General features: G+C 35.2%; 1 protein-coding gene across 6 annotated transcripts in view; it reads right to left on the reverse strand.

Annotated features, from left to right (window-relative positions):
• The window catches only part of LOC149796328 (uncharacterized), a 90711-nt gene that overhangs the window by 14691 nt on the left and 61783 nt on the right, over positions 1-14237 (reverse strand). For all 6 annotated transcript variants that reach the window (XM_089960995.1, XM_089960991.1, XM_089960996.1 and 3 more), the window contains 4 exons: positions 12658-12895; positions 11991-12086; positions 3172-3237; positions 602-667 (listed from right to left, as the gene is read on the reverse strand). In XM_089960995.1, coding sequence (XP_089817121.1) covers positions 602-667; positions 3172-3237; positions 11991-12086; positions 12658-12895 — 466 coding nt within the window. The remainder of the gene's footprint in view (positions 1-601; positions 668-3171; positions 3238-11990; positions 12087-12657; positions 12896-14237) is intronic.

The following is a 14237-nucleotide window of genomic DNA, read 5'->3' on the forward strand; positions in this document are numbered from 1 at the left end:
CTTTTAATTTGGCTGGATTCGATATGAAATAGAGGGAAAGGATTGTAGATTCAACCATGATAATCTTGGAATGATTTGACCTTTCAACCGTAGAAAATATCTGGTTATGACCCCACGACTGCTTCAGACTCAATAGCAGGAGTCTGCACGATTTTGCGATGTGCATATGATTTCTTGACGGTGAAAGGATTATACAAAACTCGATACTATTGCGAAGTGTTGTATGCACCAACTCGGAATGGGTTTTGAAAAGACAGCATGACGTGACATCATCCTGCTTGTGGTGGCATCGGGGCGAATTGAAAAATAAATTCTTTATCATGATAGCAACGACAGCTATTCTTAAATTACTTATCCGATTGGTATGATTACCTTGTGAATACATTTGTTGAGTATGAAATAATAGTATATTGAGCAAGGAGAATGTAATGTATTTGTTTATTACACAAAGATGCATTCAACTTTTGTAAACACTTCATAAATAAATAAATCTGTATTAAAGTTTAACTAACAACGTCGGACGTTTATATGATCTGTTGTTATTTGTAGATAGTATGCCAATACAATTTTTTGTAATGTCTACTACTTGTGCTAGTTTTACCTTTGCAAACGTTTGTCCAGTCTTTCTAATCAAGGCACCTTCATCTTGCTTTCCTCCCTTTAAGTTCTGCATAATAATAATAATAATAATAATCGCTTGGTATATTTAATGTTAACGTTGAGATGCATCTCCTAGCTAGGGCAGACGCCGTTTTGTTTACATACAGAATACATTTTGTTAATGTCAACGAAAGAGATGTGTGAATGAGGCATGTACGTGTCCGCTCACAAAGTAGCTTCAACGTGTTACTTTAATTGGCTATCAGTCAAAATCGGACGAAATTTCAACTTTAAACATCGTTTCAGCCGTGACAACTTTTGCATACACATTCCAGCTGGCAAGTAAGAAGAAATCAAACATAGATGCATGAAAATTCATAAAGAAAACGAGCTGATGCAAACCATACAGTTCATCTGCATGACCACAGGATGAACTACAAACTTTATATGCGCTCATTATTTTAAGCAGAGCGTAGATCACGTTATAGATATTCACATACTTGGACGATATTTGACTAATCCGAGATCTTGATGGCATCAAGATACAATACAAATTTTATAATGTTTCTTTGATAAATCAAGGATATGCGATGTCAACGGGGACAGTCGACAAAGTAATGATCGCCTCATATATGTGCCAGATTTGGCTGTTTGTCGACCTCATTTGATATATACTTCATATTAAGGTACATTGCAGTAGTCATCCAAATCAGTACGTTAGGAAAGTCTCATATGCGTCTTCTACTTTGGAATTTCAATCCCAAATTTGCTTCATAGGAAGAATGAATTTATAAGCTAACAAGGTATCAGAGATAACTTCGATACATAGCTACGTAGAAAGTTTAGTCAACATTTGATCATAGTTAAAGATTACGAAATATCTAGTATATTATAGTAAAGTAGGGCAGGGTCTGTTATGCAGTGCCTTGGTATTACGTGCTATGTCATGGCATATAATAGCAGGGCTGGTATATTATAGAATACTATTGCAACGTATGATAGAGAATTATACTATTAACAAGTACGTTATATTATGTACAGGGTTTATGATAGGTCAGCAGACACATGACTACGTAGCGTCGATTAAATTAACTTCCAAAAAACTGAAGATAAAAATTGCGGAACAAACTTTAGGAAGATAAATAAATCCAAATAAATGAAAACGTTTCTGTCAAGTTCAATATTAAATGTGACAATACTGAAAAATATATATTTGGACATAGTGTTATATAGATTTAATTTAATTGTTTGTTAGTTTTAAAATTATTTTTTGTTTCATTACAAGCTATTGTAATGTAACTTCGTATGATCTACATGACCTTGTCCTAACTTGAATTCATTACTGCTTGACCTGATTGACTATTCTCTGTTTCATTTTGTGTAAACAACTAATACATAGATAGACTATTATCTGTGCATTGGCTTATTATCAGGAACATTATTAATGGAAGAAGTACATATGTTTATCTGGGTCAAAGTTTTGGAATTTCCTAAGTGAATAATACAATCCACGTTATTGTTTTGTAAACATCATGATCATTCTAGAAGGTTTTTTTCTCTATTAGGTAATACCTTTTTTTAATACAGCAAATGTTAATTGTAACCTGATATCTAGGAGAGAACTATATATATTGTAACTGTGAGGACTTCGTTATTGTATTATGTTGTGACCTGTAGTTTTGGGCTGGAATCGTTTTTGTTCAAATTATTGAATTCAAGTGATTATTTTCTCTTGAAAGAACAAAATTCTTGGACTAAGACATTAACTGGAATTTACACTGAATTCAATCCTGGAATTATATTCAACAAAAGACTGTTTACATATTAACACTCTATAAGGTATAATAGATACGGCATCGCCTAACACAAAATAGAATCAGGTTGAAAAGACGGGATTATTGATAGGTTGCACCTGGAATTGATATGGAAATTGTCTGTATATATCCTCACTAGAAATGTAAATCACACGATGTAGGAATGGATCTAAAATATGGACTGGAAATATGGGCTGGATCTAAAATATGGACTGGATCTAAAATAAGGGCTGGATCTATAACATGGACTGCCGAGCCAGTTTTGACATTAAATGGACGATACCTATAGATCCTAAATCCATCCGAATATTGGACTGATCTGAACTCTTGAACTTAGCAAAAATATCTATATATGACCAAACAACGGTTGCACACACAGTTGCAGAACTCTCCAGGAGAATACAGTTATAATGTGTTCCCATTCGGAGTGGGTTTTGTAGAAAAAGAATGATATGGCAACACACTGCTTGTGACTGGACCATGATAAATCAGGAACAACCGGGGTTTATAATTGATGAGTTGCTACCATCCTAGTATGGCCGTGCATTTTCTGAAATGACCCATCCGTTTTGTGATCGAAGGTGGGCTTGATACAGAGTAAACGTTTCATAATAGATATACATTCTTTATACCAAAGGTAACGCCAGCTTTTCGTCTACTACTGTAGACAATGATTACAAGCTTGGAAAGAGATGGATTGTTAGATAGAGAGATGCTCTTTTTCATTTATAATGCCGACTCCTTCCATATAATTTACCTGTGGATTCACTTGTCCTGGCGATTTCTCAGAGCAACATGGATCTTGATTTCCTACCGATGAACTCTGGATAATAATAATAATAATAATAATAGTTAATAAATAGACAAAACTAATAACATAATATAAATGTGGCATATTTAGTGTTAAGTTTTCGATGCAACTCTCATCGAAGACGAAAGCATAATTGACATCATTTTGTCTTTATGCTGAGTTAGTTTGGTTACTTTCAACCAAACAACTGCGAACCGGGCGTTAACAAGTCCTCTTCCAAGTGGTGCCTAATGCAGTTTAACTTTCATTGTTGAACATTCGAAATCAGACTGAATTTCTACTTCGAACACCATTTCAGCTGGAACAAAGTCATTAACGTACTATCTGCCATTGGATTAAAAACCCACCAAATTAATTAATGCTGCGTACAGTTTCTCAAATTGTAATGACAATAAACCGTACAGTTCATCCTCATGTCCTGTGGATGAACAACATGAAATATTGAGAGTTGCATATTTAAGATTAGCATAGATCTCCTCGTGAATAATGCAAGATTGCATCGATATTCGACTTATCCGTAATTTTAATGATATGAAGTAGCGTTGCAAATATTATTGAAATGTTGAATAAATCTAGTATGTATGTCGTGAACAAGGACGGTTATCAACATGCAGATAATCATCTACGTGTTGAATTTTGCATCTTGCCGACTTCGTTTGACATTGAATTACCTTTAAGGCTTCAGGCAGATAAATAAAGCCTCCCATTTTCTACGTTAGGATATCATTGCCAAATGGACTTTCCTGAATAAGCGCGAATTTCACAGTTATGTAACTTTTTCAACACATTGTCTATACAGGGATACGTAAGACTTTTATTCAACATTTAATCTAAACTAAATCTTCAGAAATCTCAAGTATATTAAAAAGTAGGCAATTGTCGGGCAGGATATGCTAAGTTATGGCATGGTATACTATATTATACTATTGCAACGTTTGGCAGATGAGTATACTATTGAAAAGCATCGTACAGTTTAGTATGTATAAAATTTGGCTGCATGTCTACACAATTCTGGCTACATAGTGAAAACTCAAGTTCCAAAACTAAAGGTAACAATGCCGTAGAAATGTGAGGAAGATAACCACACCAAAATTATTATTGTAATAATTACAAATTTGCTAATAACATGCGTGATTTCCATGAGTTCAATGTACAGGAGGCAGTTAGGGGCCCAACACGCACAAACCTCACGCGAGCTATAGCCTATCAGCCCGTTACCTCGACTCTACCTACACAAGGGACGCTACAAGTTTTACCTGTAATCTAACAAGCGTCAAACTCAAGTGGTTTACCGACACTACAGTCCGGGACATTTAAAAGAAAGGTTGTGTTAGTACAATAACAGGATCATCATCAGACGAATGAGCCGCAACAAAAGCTTATCAAGATGTCTGAACATGCAATCATTGCCAACAACGTTAGAGAAATATTCACATAACATAACCCAATAACATCGATCGACCCACACAAGGGACGCTACAAGTTTGATATATATTCTAACGAATGTCAAAGTCAAGCGTATCACACACACTCCAGTCAGGGACAACATTTCAAAGAAATATTGTACGAGTTCAATAACAAGAGTGCCCTTAGACTAAAGGGTAGTATCCCTAGCTCATCTAAAAGTATTTCCATGGCATCATTGCAAACGACATTAGCGATCAATTCCGATGACCTAAGTGACGAAGAGTAAACGCTTACTTAAAACAATAAATATATACATATTTATCATCATAATAATACACATATACATATTTGTTAGGATTGTTCAGAATTGTTACAGTCACAGTGAGTTTATAATTACAATGTTTAGATGTTTGAGGGCAATATATTGTGGAGACTCGTTGGTGAAAAGAATATTATATTAGTTTAATTAATGTCGTGAATGTGCGTATCCTCATTATTCTGCTAATTTGTGGAGATCACGTGCATACTCTGTTTTGCTCGATATGATATGAAATAGATAAAACTGATGGTAGATTCAGCAATCAGAATCTAGGAATGATTTGACCTTTTGACCCCATAATTAAGTTATATTCAATAGCAGAACTCTTCACGATTTTGCTATGTGCATATGATTTCTTGACGGTGAAAGGATTATACAAATCTCTATAATATTGCGAAGTGTTGTATGTACCAACTCGGAATGGGTTTTGAAAAGAGCATGACGTGACATCATCCAGCTTGTGGTAGCATCGGGGCGAATTGGGGACAACATATTTATGATCCTGATCATTTGCTGCTGTAATCCTATTATGGCCGAACATTCTCTCAAATTGTATTAACCTTTATGTGAGTCCAGATTTGAAACCAACTTTTCAAAATAGAGATATATTCTTTATAATGAAAGCAACGTCAGCTATTGTTTGTCCAATTAGTATGATGACGTCGTGGATACATTTGTCGAGTAACAAAATCACACACATTCCAGTTGGTAAGGAAGAAGAAATAAAACACGGTTGAACAAAGATCTGAAACATACAGTTCATCTGCATGACCAATGAACGAACTCCAGATTTTATATTTTGCATATTTTTAAGCAGAACATAGAGCTCGTGTTTAATATGCACACGATTCGATGATATTCGACTAATCCAACATACTGGTGGCATCAAGATGCATTGCAAATTTCTACTAAAGTTTGTTTAATAAATAACTGCAGTTTATCGACCTCATTCGATATATATATATATATATATATATATATATATATATATATATATATATATATATATATATATATATATATATACACATATTGCATTATTCATCCTAATCGGTCCATAAATAAAGTCTCATATGCCTCTCATTGGCATTTCAGTGGCAAATTCGCATCATAAAAATGCGCGAATTTTTATCAAAACTTATCCAAGTCATTGTCGATTCAGACCTACGTAGTACGTTTAGTCAACATTTGGAAATAGAGCTTACGAAAGCTGTAGGATATTATAGCAAAGTTGGGCAGGGTACGCTATGCTGTGCTTTGGTATGACGTGGTATGTCATGGCACAGCATAGCATTGCATCGTATACTATAATACACTATTACAAAGAATGATAGAGAATTTTACTGTTGAGAAGTACTGAGTGTAGCATGCATCGGGTTTTATGACAGGTAAGCACATACATGACTATCTAGCATCGATTAGAAGTAAACTTTCAAAAATATGAAGATAACAATTTATGGAACAAACTTTAGGAATTTAAATCCATCCGAATAAATGTACACACATAATGATTTCCAAATAATTGTTTCGCAAGTGTGTGGTTGAATCGTTACAGAATAGCCTGTAATTAACACGTCCAACACGAGCTTACATCTTTATTGTTTTTAAGAAAGCAGCAACAGTTCCAAGAAAGTCTTTGAATGGATCGATCTGTACGACTTGCTGCCATATTAACGACGAACGTGCGGGAAATACGTTTAATCGCAATTGCAACACTAGATAAAATGTTAGAACTGCTGGCAACTCCTACAATGTCTTCACTGACATCTATTTATGTCTCATATTGATCATGTCTGAGAAACAATCGATGAGGCTGAAGATTTTCGTCACATATTGTCACATAAGAAATCCAAGGGAAATCTTCCTTTATACGGGAGGGTAAATTTTTCAAAGCTCTTGCTTAATCAACCAAACGTGAGCACTAATTTAGTGGTTCTTGGCACGCTCGCTAACGTTAAAATTACTGCTTCATCGTTCCAATAACCGCGAGGACTGTGGTATATTTTTGGATCATTGCCCCGGCTGGATCAGAAGAAAACCACTTTTTAAAATATGATTTTGAGATGAATAAGGTGAGATCTTTGTACATATTTGTGCTGTCGGAGGATTATCATCAGTGTTACGGTGTATTCAGAAAGTTTACGATAGCGCTTCACTCGTCATCACCAAGGAAATCATCAACCGTTGATTTGTTTCTTCTGCCATCGACGAATTTAATCCGAGTGAGGATAATATCGTCGTGTAAGATGATATGATGACTGGACACCAAGACAATCCTGAGAAAATATTTTCCCGAGGTGAAAACGTACCTAAAGCAATCAGAAAAAACTTTAACATATTAAAGAGTTTTGGCTGTATTTAGTTTCCTCACCTCTGATTTGACTAATGGACCCACCTCAGGCGGAAAACGTTGAGCGAATTTGGACGCAAGCGTCTGATAAAAGTAATTTAACATCTTTAATAAGCATTTACAATGACAATATCCACCAGCTATGCTGAAACAGAGGCTGCCGACTGTAGTTCGAAAGCAGCTCGTTATAAACTGCTCGTTCTACTAGAATACACGGAATCATGAAAACGTATCAAATGTTTGCTACACTTTAGCAGACATTCAAAACTGATGATTTGCAAGAGGATATAGGAGAGACACTTGAGCGTGATAAAAATAAACCAACATCTCTCTGGCTGCCAATCGAAGTTGGGCACACCATTTCAAACTGATGAGGTACAGCAAGTAAATTTTATAATTGCTTTAAGGCTCGTCCCAGAAGAACCCGCCAATCGGAAATAATTTATTTTGAAGCAAAAACACCTAACCGGAGCAAATTGAAAGTGAATGGCCCAGATGAGTATCTCTGGAAAGGACTGGATGACATACGTTAACCGTAAAAAATAAAATAAGGACTGGATGATATACGTTAACCGTTAAAAATAAAATAAGGTTTAGTAAGAATTTGAGGACCTTATTAAAATTTAAAAAAATATCTCACTCAAGATGTAACAACATGCTGTGTTGACTTTATTCGTAATCAGTATGACATCTTGAAAAACATTTATGGGATTGATAATCTGAAAGAGAATGTACCTCCAAAATATGTACCTCCAGAGCAATTATCTACAGAGGGAGAAGCATTTCTCTCTCCACTGAAGGTGTATGAACCACATGGAAAAGGTGTTGGCACACAAGCTTGGACGTAAACATGGGCACTTAAAGTTTCGATGATAACCAAGGGGTTAAAGGGTGTTCAAAGGTGCGTCTCTGGACCAACAAGAGACAAATGAACTCATGGATCTCATGAAACCACCAGCAGGATCAGTTCGCGCGGGTAATAGACCAAAAGATGTCATCAATCAGGCGGCGTCGATTTGTAAGCGGGTGCTCAACAATGATATGATGGATCCGGCAACGTTTCATTTGTTGATGCATGAACTCATTGAAGACATCGATGATGTTCATAACGAAAAAGATATAGAGTTCTGAATCACTTTCCATTTAAGCGGTTCATATTGTACACGAAATCTCTGCCTCAGTGCTGAGTGGTGTTGTAAATACAAGCCCGATCGGCATCTTGATTATTACGATCTCATCAACGAAAACATAATTTAATGTGACTTTCTCTGCACCAACTACCGCGGGTATCACGTAAATTTGAGATTGCACTAGCGTCATTGCGTGTGTATTACAGTTGGCCTAATGTACAATTTCAATCATTTGGGGTTTTGACGCCAATAACTCGTTTAATGTTTTCGTCCGACGTTGACGCTAACTAGCAAGAAGTTGAACTTTCCGCATGTGTGAACGATATTGCTTCAATCCATAGTTAGGTCGGATGGAGGATTTCGTTGTTGAACAGAAAATACTTTCAAATTTTCACACATGAACATTGGGCCGCACTCAGCTCTGTCTATTCGATCGAATCTGAGCCGGTTGAAATCACAGGTTTAAATGACATGTGATAAAACTGTGTTGGTGATATTGTCCAGCAATTGTTTATAGGCCCACAAATGGTGCTTGCAGCCTTGTCTTCGTGTGCTGCAGCGATAGCTCCGTAACAGAGGTCCCCTTGAGCGGTTCAATTGTAATTCAGTCTGATTAGATGCTGGTGTTAGAGGGCGGAGGTGGCCGAATAAAGGTTAGTGACTATCCTGTGGAAAACCTGTAATTGTTGTAGTTGTTGTAGATGAACAGCATAAATGCGTAATAATGTTATATCCCGAAGTTAAGGTTGGCATTAGCCAAAATGAGCTTGCAACAATTAAAAGGGTTTCTACAACGGTTATATTCTAAGATGATCATGTTGCACCAGCATTGATACAAGGAAGAGAATCATCTCGACTGCTATTTAAAATGGACGCAATTGTCCATGTAACAGTTTCTGGTGAGGACAAGAATGATCATTGTGGACACCATTATATGGCATAATCAGTATCGTTCTATATGAACGTAGTGTCAGGCCCCAAGGACGCACAATCTCCAGAGACTTTATTCTTATGTAAGAGACTTTAATAGACGAACTATGTTTCACCAGCAAAGGTACCGACGCCAGAATTTTTTTTTAACATAATAACAAATAAAGTATGTAATCGCAGAAAACTGTTTTACGAGCCCGCTTGGTAAAAGTTAATGCCTGTGGGAGCCAGTACATAAAATGCAGGGATCATTACCGGCATTTTATACAATGTTTTCATTTAAATGTTTTCGCAAAATTGGTATGAGTTATTTCTCTGGAAAAATGAGAAATAATTATAAAACGTTACTTGAAATCATGTTCAAAGATCTACTGCTATTAAATTATTGGGTTCATTGCAATTGCTGGACATCAAAAGGGCACGTACAAATGCCAAGGCAATCTGTTTTCAGGCACAGCAAATTTCAGCATCATCAGAAGCCGAGATATTGTAAATATTACCACACACCAATTTCATGGTACATACTTTCTGTCAAAGATGTTACACTACTGTTGTGTATTTACAAATATAATTATAATCCCAAGTGCAGAGTTCGTAAAACATAACATAAAAAATAACTCTCAGTATGATATTAGCCAACCCTACAACTAAATCAGAAATACTTTCATCATTTTGCATAGCGATTCCATCGCAATACGGTGACAATAACCCAGTGACATCAAATATTTCCCTGTATATACGTCATCCCCACTATATATGCGATGGTCTCCGGCTAATATTGCTTAGTATGACATACTCTGAGCACATAAATCAACCTTCATTATTTGCACAGGGTCTCTGATCAAAGCAAGCACCAATCATACAAATAGATGACTGAAAGGACAGTAGTGCCACGTATAAGCAAAGATGCCTTTATAGAATAAGCAACGCTTAAATTCGGGTGAAGATTCATTAATCCTTGTAATTAAATATAACATAACATACACGTCCCTCATATGCAAATGTATGTTATGTATTCGTGTATAGCTTATTTAACGAATATAATGTTATCTGTCTGTGTATCTATCGATTTATCTGTATTTCAGGAATATAATGTTATATATCAATGCGTGGCGTTTTTAAGGTATATAATGTTATGTATCAGTGCATATTATATTTAAAGATTATAATGTTACGTATCAGTCAGTGTACAGATTCTTTAAGGAATTTAATGTTATTTATCAGCCAGTGAACAGCATCTTTAAGGAATTTAATGTCATGTGTCAGTCAGTGTACAGCTTCATTAAGGAATTTAGTTTTATTTATCAGTAAGTGTACGTCTTCTTTAAGGAATTAAGTGTCATGTATAAGTCAGTGTACATCTTCTTTAAGGAATTAAGTGTCATATATAAGTCAGTGTACAGCTTATTTAAGGAATTAAGTGTCATGTGTCAGTCAGTGTACAGCTTATTTAAGGAATTAAGTGTCATGTGTCAGTCAGTGTACAGCTTATTTAAGGAATTCAGTGTCATGTATAAGTCAGTGTACAGCTTATTTAAGGAATTAAGTGTCATATATAAGTCAGTGTACAGCTTATTTAAGGAATTAAGTGTCATGTATAAGTCAGTGTACAGCTTATTTAAGGAATTAAGTGTCATGTATAAGTCAGTGTACAGCTTATTTAAGGAATTAAGTGTCATGTGTCAGTGTACAGCTTCTTTAAGGAATTAAGTGTCATGTGTCAGTCAGTGTACAGCTTCTTTAAGGAATTAAGTGTCATGTATAAGTCAGTGTACAGGTTATTTAAGTATTTAATGAATAAAGTGTCATGTATAAGTCAGTGTACAGCTTCTTTAAGGAATTTAATGTCACGCGTCAGTCAGAGTACAGCTTATTTAAGGAATTTAATATCATGTGTCAGTCAGTATACAGCTTCTTGAAGGAATTTAATGTCATGTGTCAGTCAGTGTACAGCTTCGTTAAGGACTTTAATGTCGTGTGTCAGTCTGTGTACAGCTTCTCTAAGGAATTTAATGTCACGTGTCTGTCAGTGTGCAGCTTCTTTAAGGAATGTAATGTCATGTGTCAGTAAATGTACAGCTTCTCTAAGGAATTTAATGTCATGTGTCAGTCAGTGTACAGCTTCTTTAAGGAATTTAATGTCACGTGTCAGTCAGTGTACATCTTCTATAAGGAATTTAATGTCATGTGTCAGTCTGTGAATAGCTTTTCTAAAGAATTTAATGTTGTCTCAGTCAGTGTACAGCTTTTCTAAGAAATTTAGTGTCGTGTCAGTCAGTGTACAGCTTCTTTAAGGAATTTAATGTCATGTGTCAGTCAGTGTACATCTTCTTTAAAGAATTTAATGTCATGTCTCAGTAAAGGTACATCTTCTTTAAGGAATTTAATGTCATGTGTCAGTCAGTGTACTAATTCTTTATTGTGTGTAATCAGTGTATGGCTTATTTAAGGAATATGATTATTATGTAAAATAAAATATTCGCACCAAGCGTCTTTAATTTTCCCACGAACTTTTGAGCTTAATATTTTCATAAATTGAAAAGTCAAATTGAATAAATGTAAATTAGCAGAAGAATGGGCACATTAAAATGTTAATTATCAGTTTCGTCTACTATGATGAAAACATTACCTTTAGATCAGTAAGGAAATCTATGTTTCCCATCCCAGCTTTTGTTATTGCTCTTCTCTGGCAATCGGCGGCTTTCTGACTCCACTCATAGCAAGACTGAAAGGAAAATATGTTGGCAAAGTTACTTAAATACGGTGTCTGCGCTCTTTTAAATTTCACACACTAATTTAACTATTTTGGTTTATGAAATTATATAGATATTAGTATTGCTTTGCAACCTGAAATCAGAACAGGGTTAGCGATAAAATGTTCGCTGTTAATTGTATGCGTTTTCTACGGGAAGCGGCAAATGCTAAACATACACTGTACGATAATTATCTAATGTCATAAACCTGTGTATATCATAAATATTTGTAACTTCAGTGCTGGCCATACTATTTATTTATATATCTGCAAATTAAAATTTTGTATGCCTTCACTTATATTATCAAAATGTTACATGGAATAAACAATTTTTCAATAGCCAAAGTGTTAACGTCAGATTGCAGATGCCTCGCTCTTTCTCCTACGAAACAAATGCTGACGTGTGCGTGCATTTGCCGTGAATTGTAAACAATTAACTGATTGTTACAGTCATTAATATGTTATATAAAAATATTATTTTTCTCTACGTATAATGCAATAACAAACGGAGAAAATGGGCAACCAAACGAACTAAAATACAAACCTTTAGTGCTTGAAAAAGAATTCGGGTTGTGTCCTCATCGCCATTCTTTGAACTGGGCTTCCTATAATTCGAACTGATGTTGTTCTCTGTCTTTTGCAAGCGTTCATACGCATCGGCCCATCCATTGGAATACAGTTCGTTGAATTTCTCTGCCAATTTCATCGGTCGATTAGCATCAGACAAGTCCGCTATTTCAGGATTTCCTGTCTTTATTCTGTCTGCTGCTACAATGCTCAATCTATGATTGAATATACGTAGCTGTACAAATGCACATACGCACAAACAAACACGCAAAAACAAAATTTAGAAAGCACGTAAGCGCATGATAGTAAATATGTAGATAGATATAATGATCGCAAACAATGCAACAATGGAAAGTCATTGGAGAGATATACTAACCTTTTGTGACATCTCTGTTGCTTTACGTAGCACTGTGTGTACACTGAAGAATGCACATATGTGTCACCTAATTAACTAAATTTATTTCTTTTCTTAAGCATATAAAGTTCTTTATTCTATCAGAACTCGTTTAAAATTTATAAATATTGTCTGCCCAAAAGACTTGCAGTGAACTCCATAGAGTAAATAGTATGGCAATGATCTCAGCCAATATAAGATAATATGAACTAAAATTAGTTCACTGATCCGTATACAATTTTAATATCACCAATAGAAATATTATATAGTTGTTTTTGTTCGTGTGACATTATTCCTCAACTTTAACACATGTTTTGCGGATATGGTGTTTGTGTGTCCCAGTAACTTAATCAGCGGAGCAGGTGCAAGATTATTACGTAAATGCACCCATATTTCCTTGACAAAATATTATATGTTTAAAATGCCGTCTTATTAGATCTGTACAGAAATCCAATCCGTAGGTGCAACAAGCTCAGAAAATGTTATATGGCCTTTATAATTAAAGCTGTTTTTTCACTTTGTATGAAAATAAATTCAGCAATAAATACCCAATGACGATAGCATTAGCTTTGCCAATCAGACACCAAATCACATAATTATATTGGGTACATATCATTCATCATGGAACTGATCTTACATACCAATTTTAATGCAAATCTGACAAGTTATATAATTAATATGTGATAACAATTATTTTGCCAGTCAGAGAAATGAAAACCTTAATTATATTCACCAATGCTGCTCACAATCAAACATACAAGATAATTTAATTTCACATGCTTATAATTCGTACTTCAAAACTCGGATCAACATAGGGTGAAAATACCATTCGCTTCCATAGTGGTGTAACGCTCAACCAATAGGATGTCATATTATCTCATTAATCTCTGAATATGTTGCTTATGCTACAACTCGTCAAGGAACGTGACATATACCAAATCTGAACACATTTCATTCAAAAAATAAAGTACTCATAGTTTTAGTACGTTCGTCCAATCAGATGCCAGATCACCTCAAGTGACTTACAATCAAAGTCATCCAGAGGTCTATTGCTAATAGGCTTATTAATCAATTTTGATCTAAATAAAACATAAACATTCTAGACTGAGAGGAAGAGGAGCTCGGCTGTTGACGGTCATTACGCGAACGGCACATGACAGACA

This window comes from Sinohyriopsis cumingii, chromosome 6, assembly GCF_028554795.1.
Source record: "Sinohyriopsis cumingii isolate HCF-2022 chromosome 6, ASM2855479v2, whole genome shotgun sequence".
NCBI classification, from domain to species: domain Eukaryota; kingdom Metazoa; phylum Mollusca; class Bivalvia; order Unionida; family Unionidae; genus Sinohyriopsis; species Sinohyriopsis cumingii.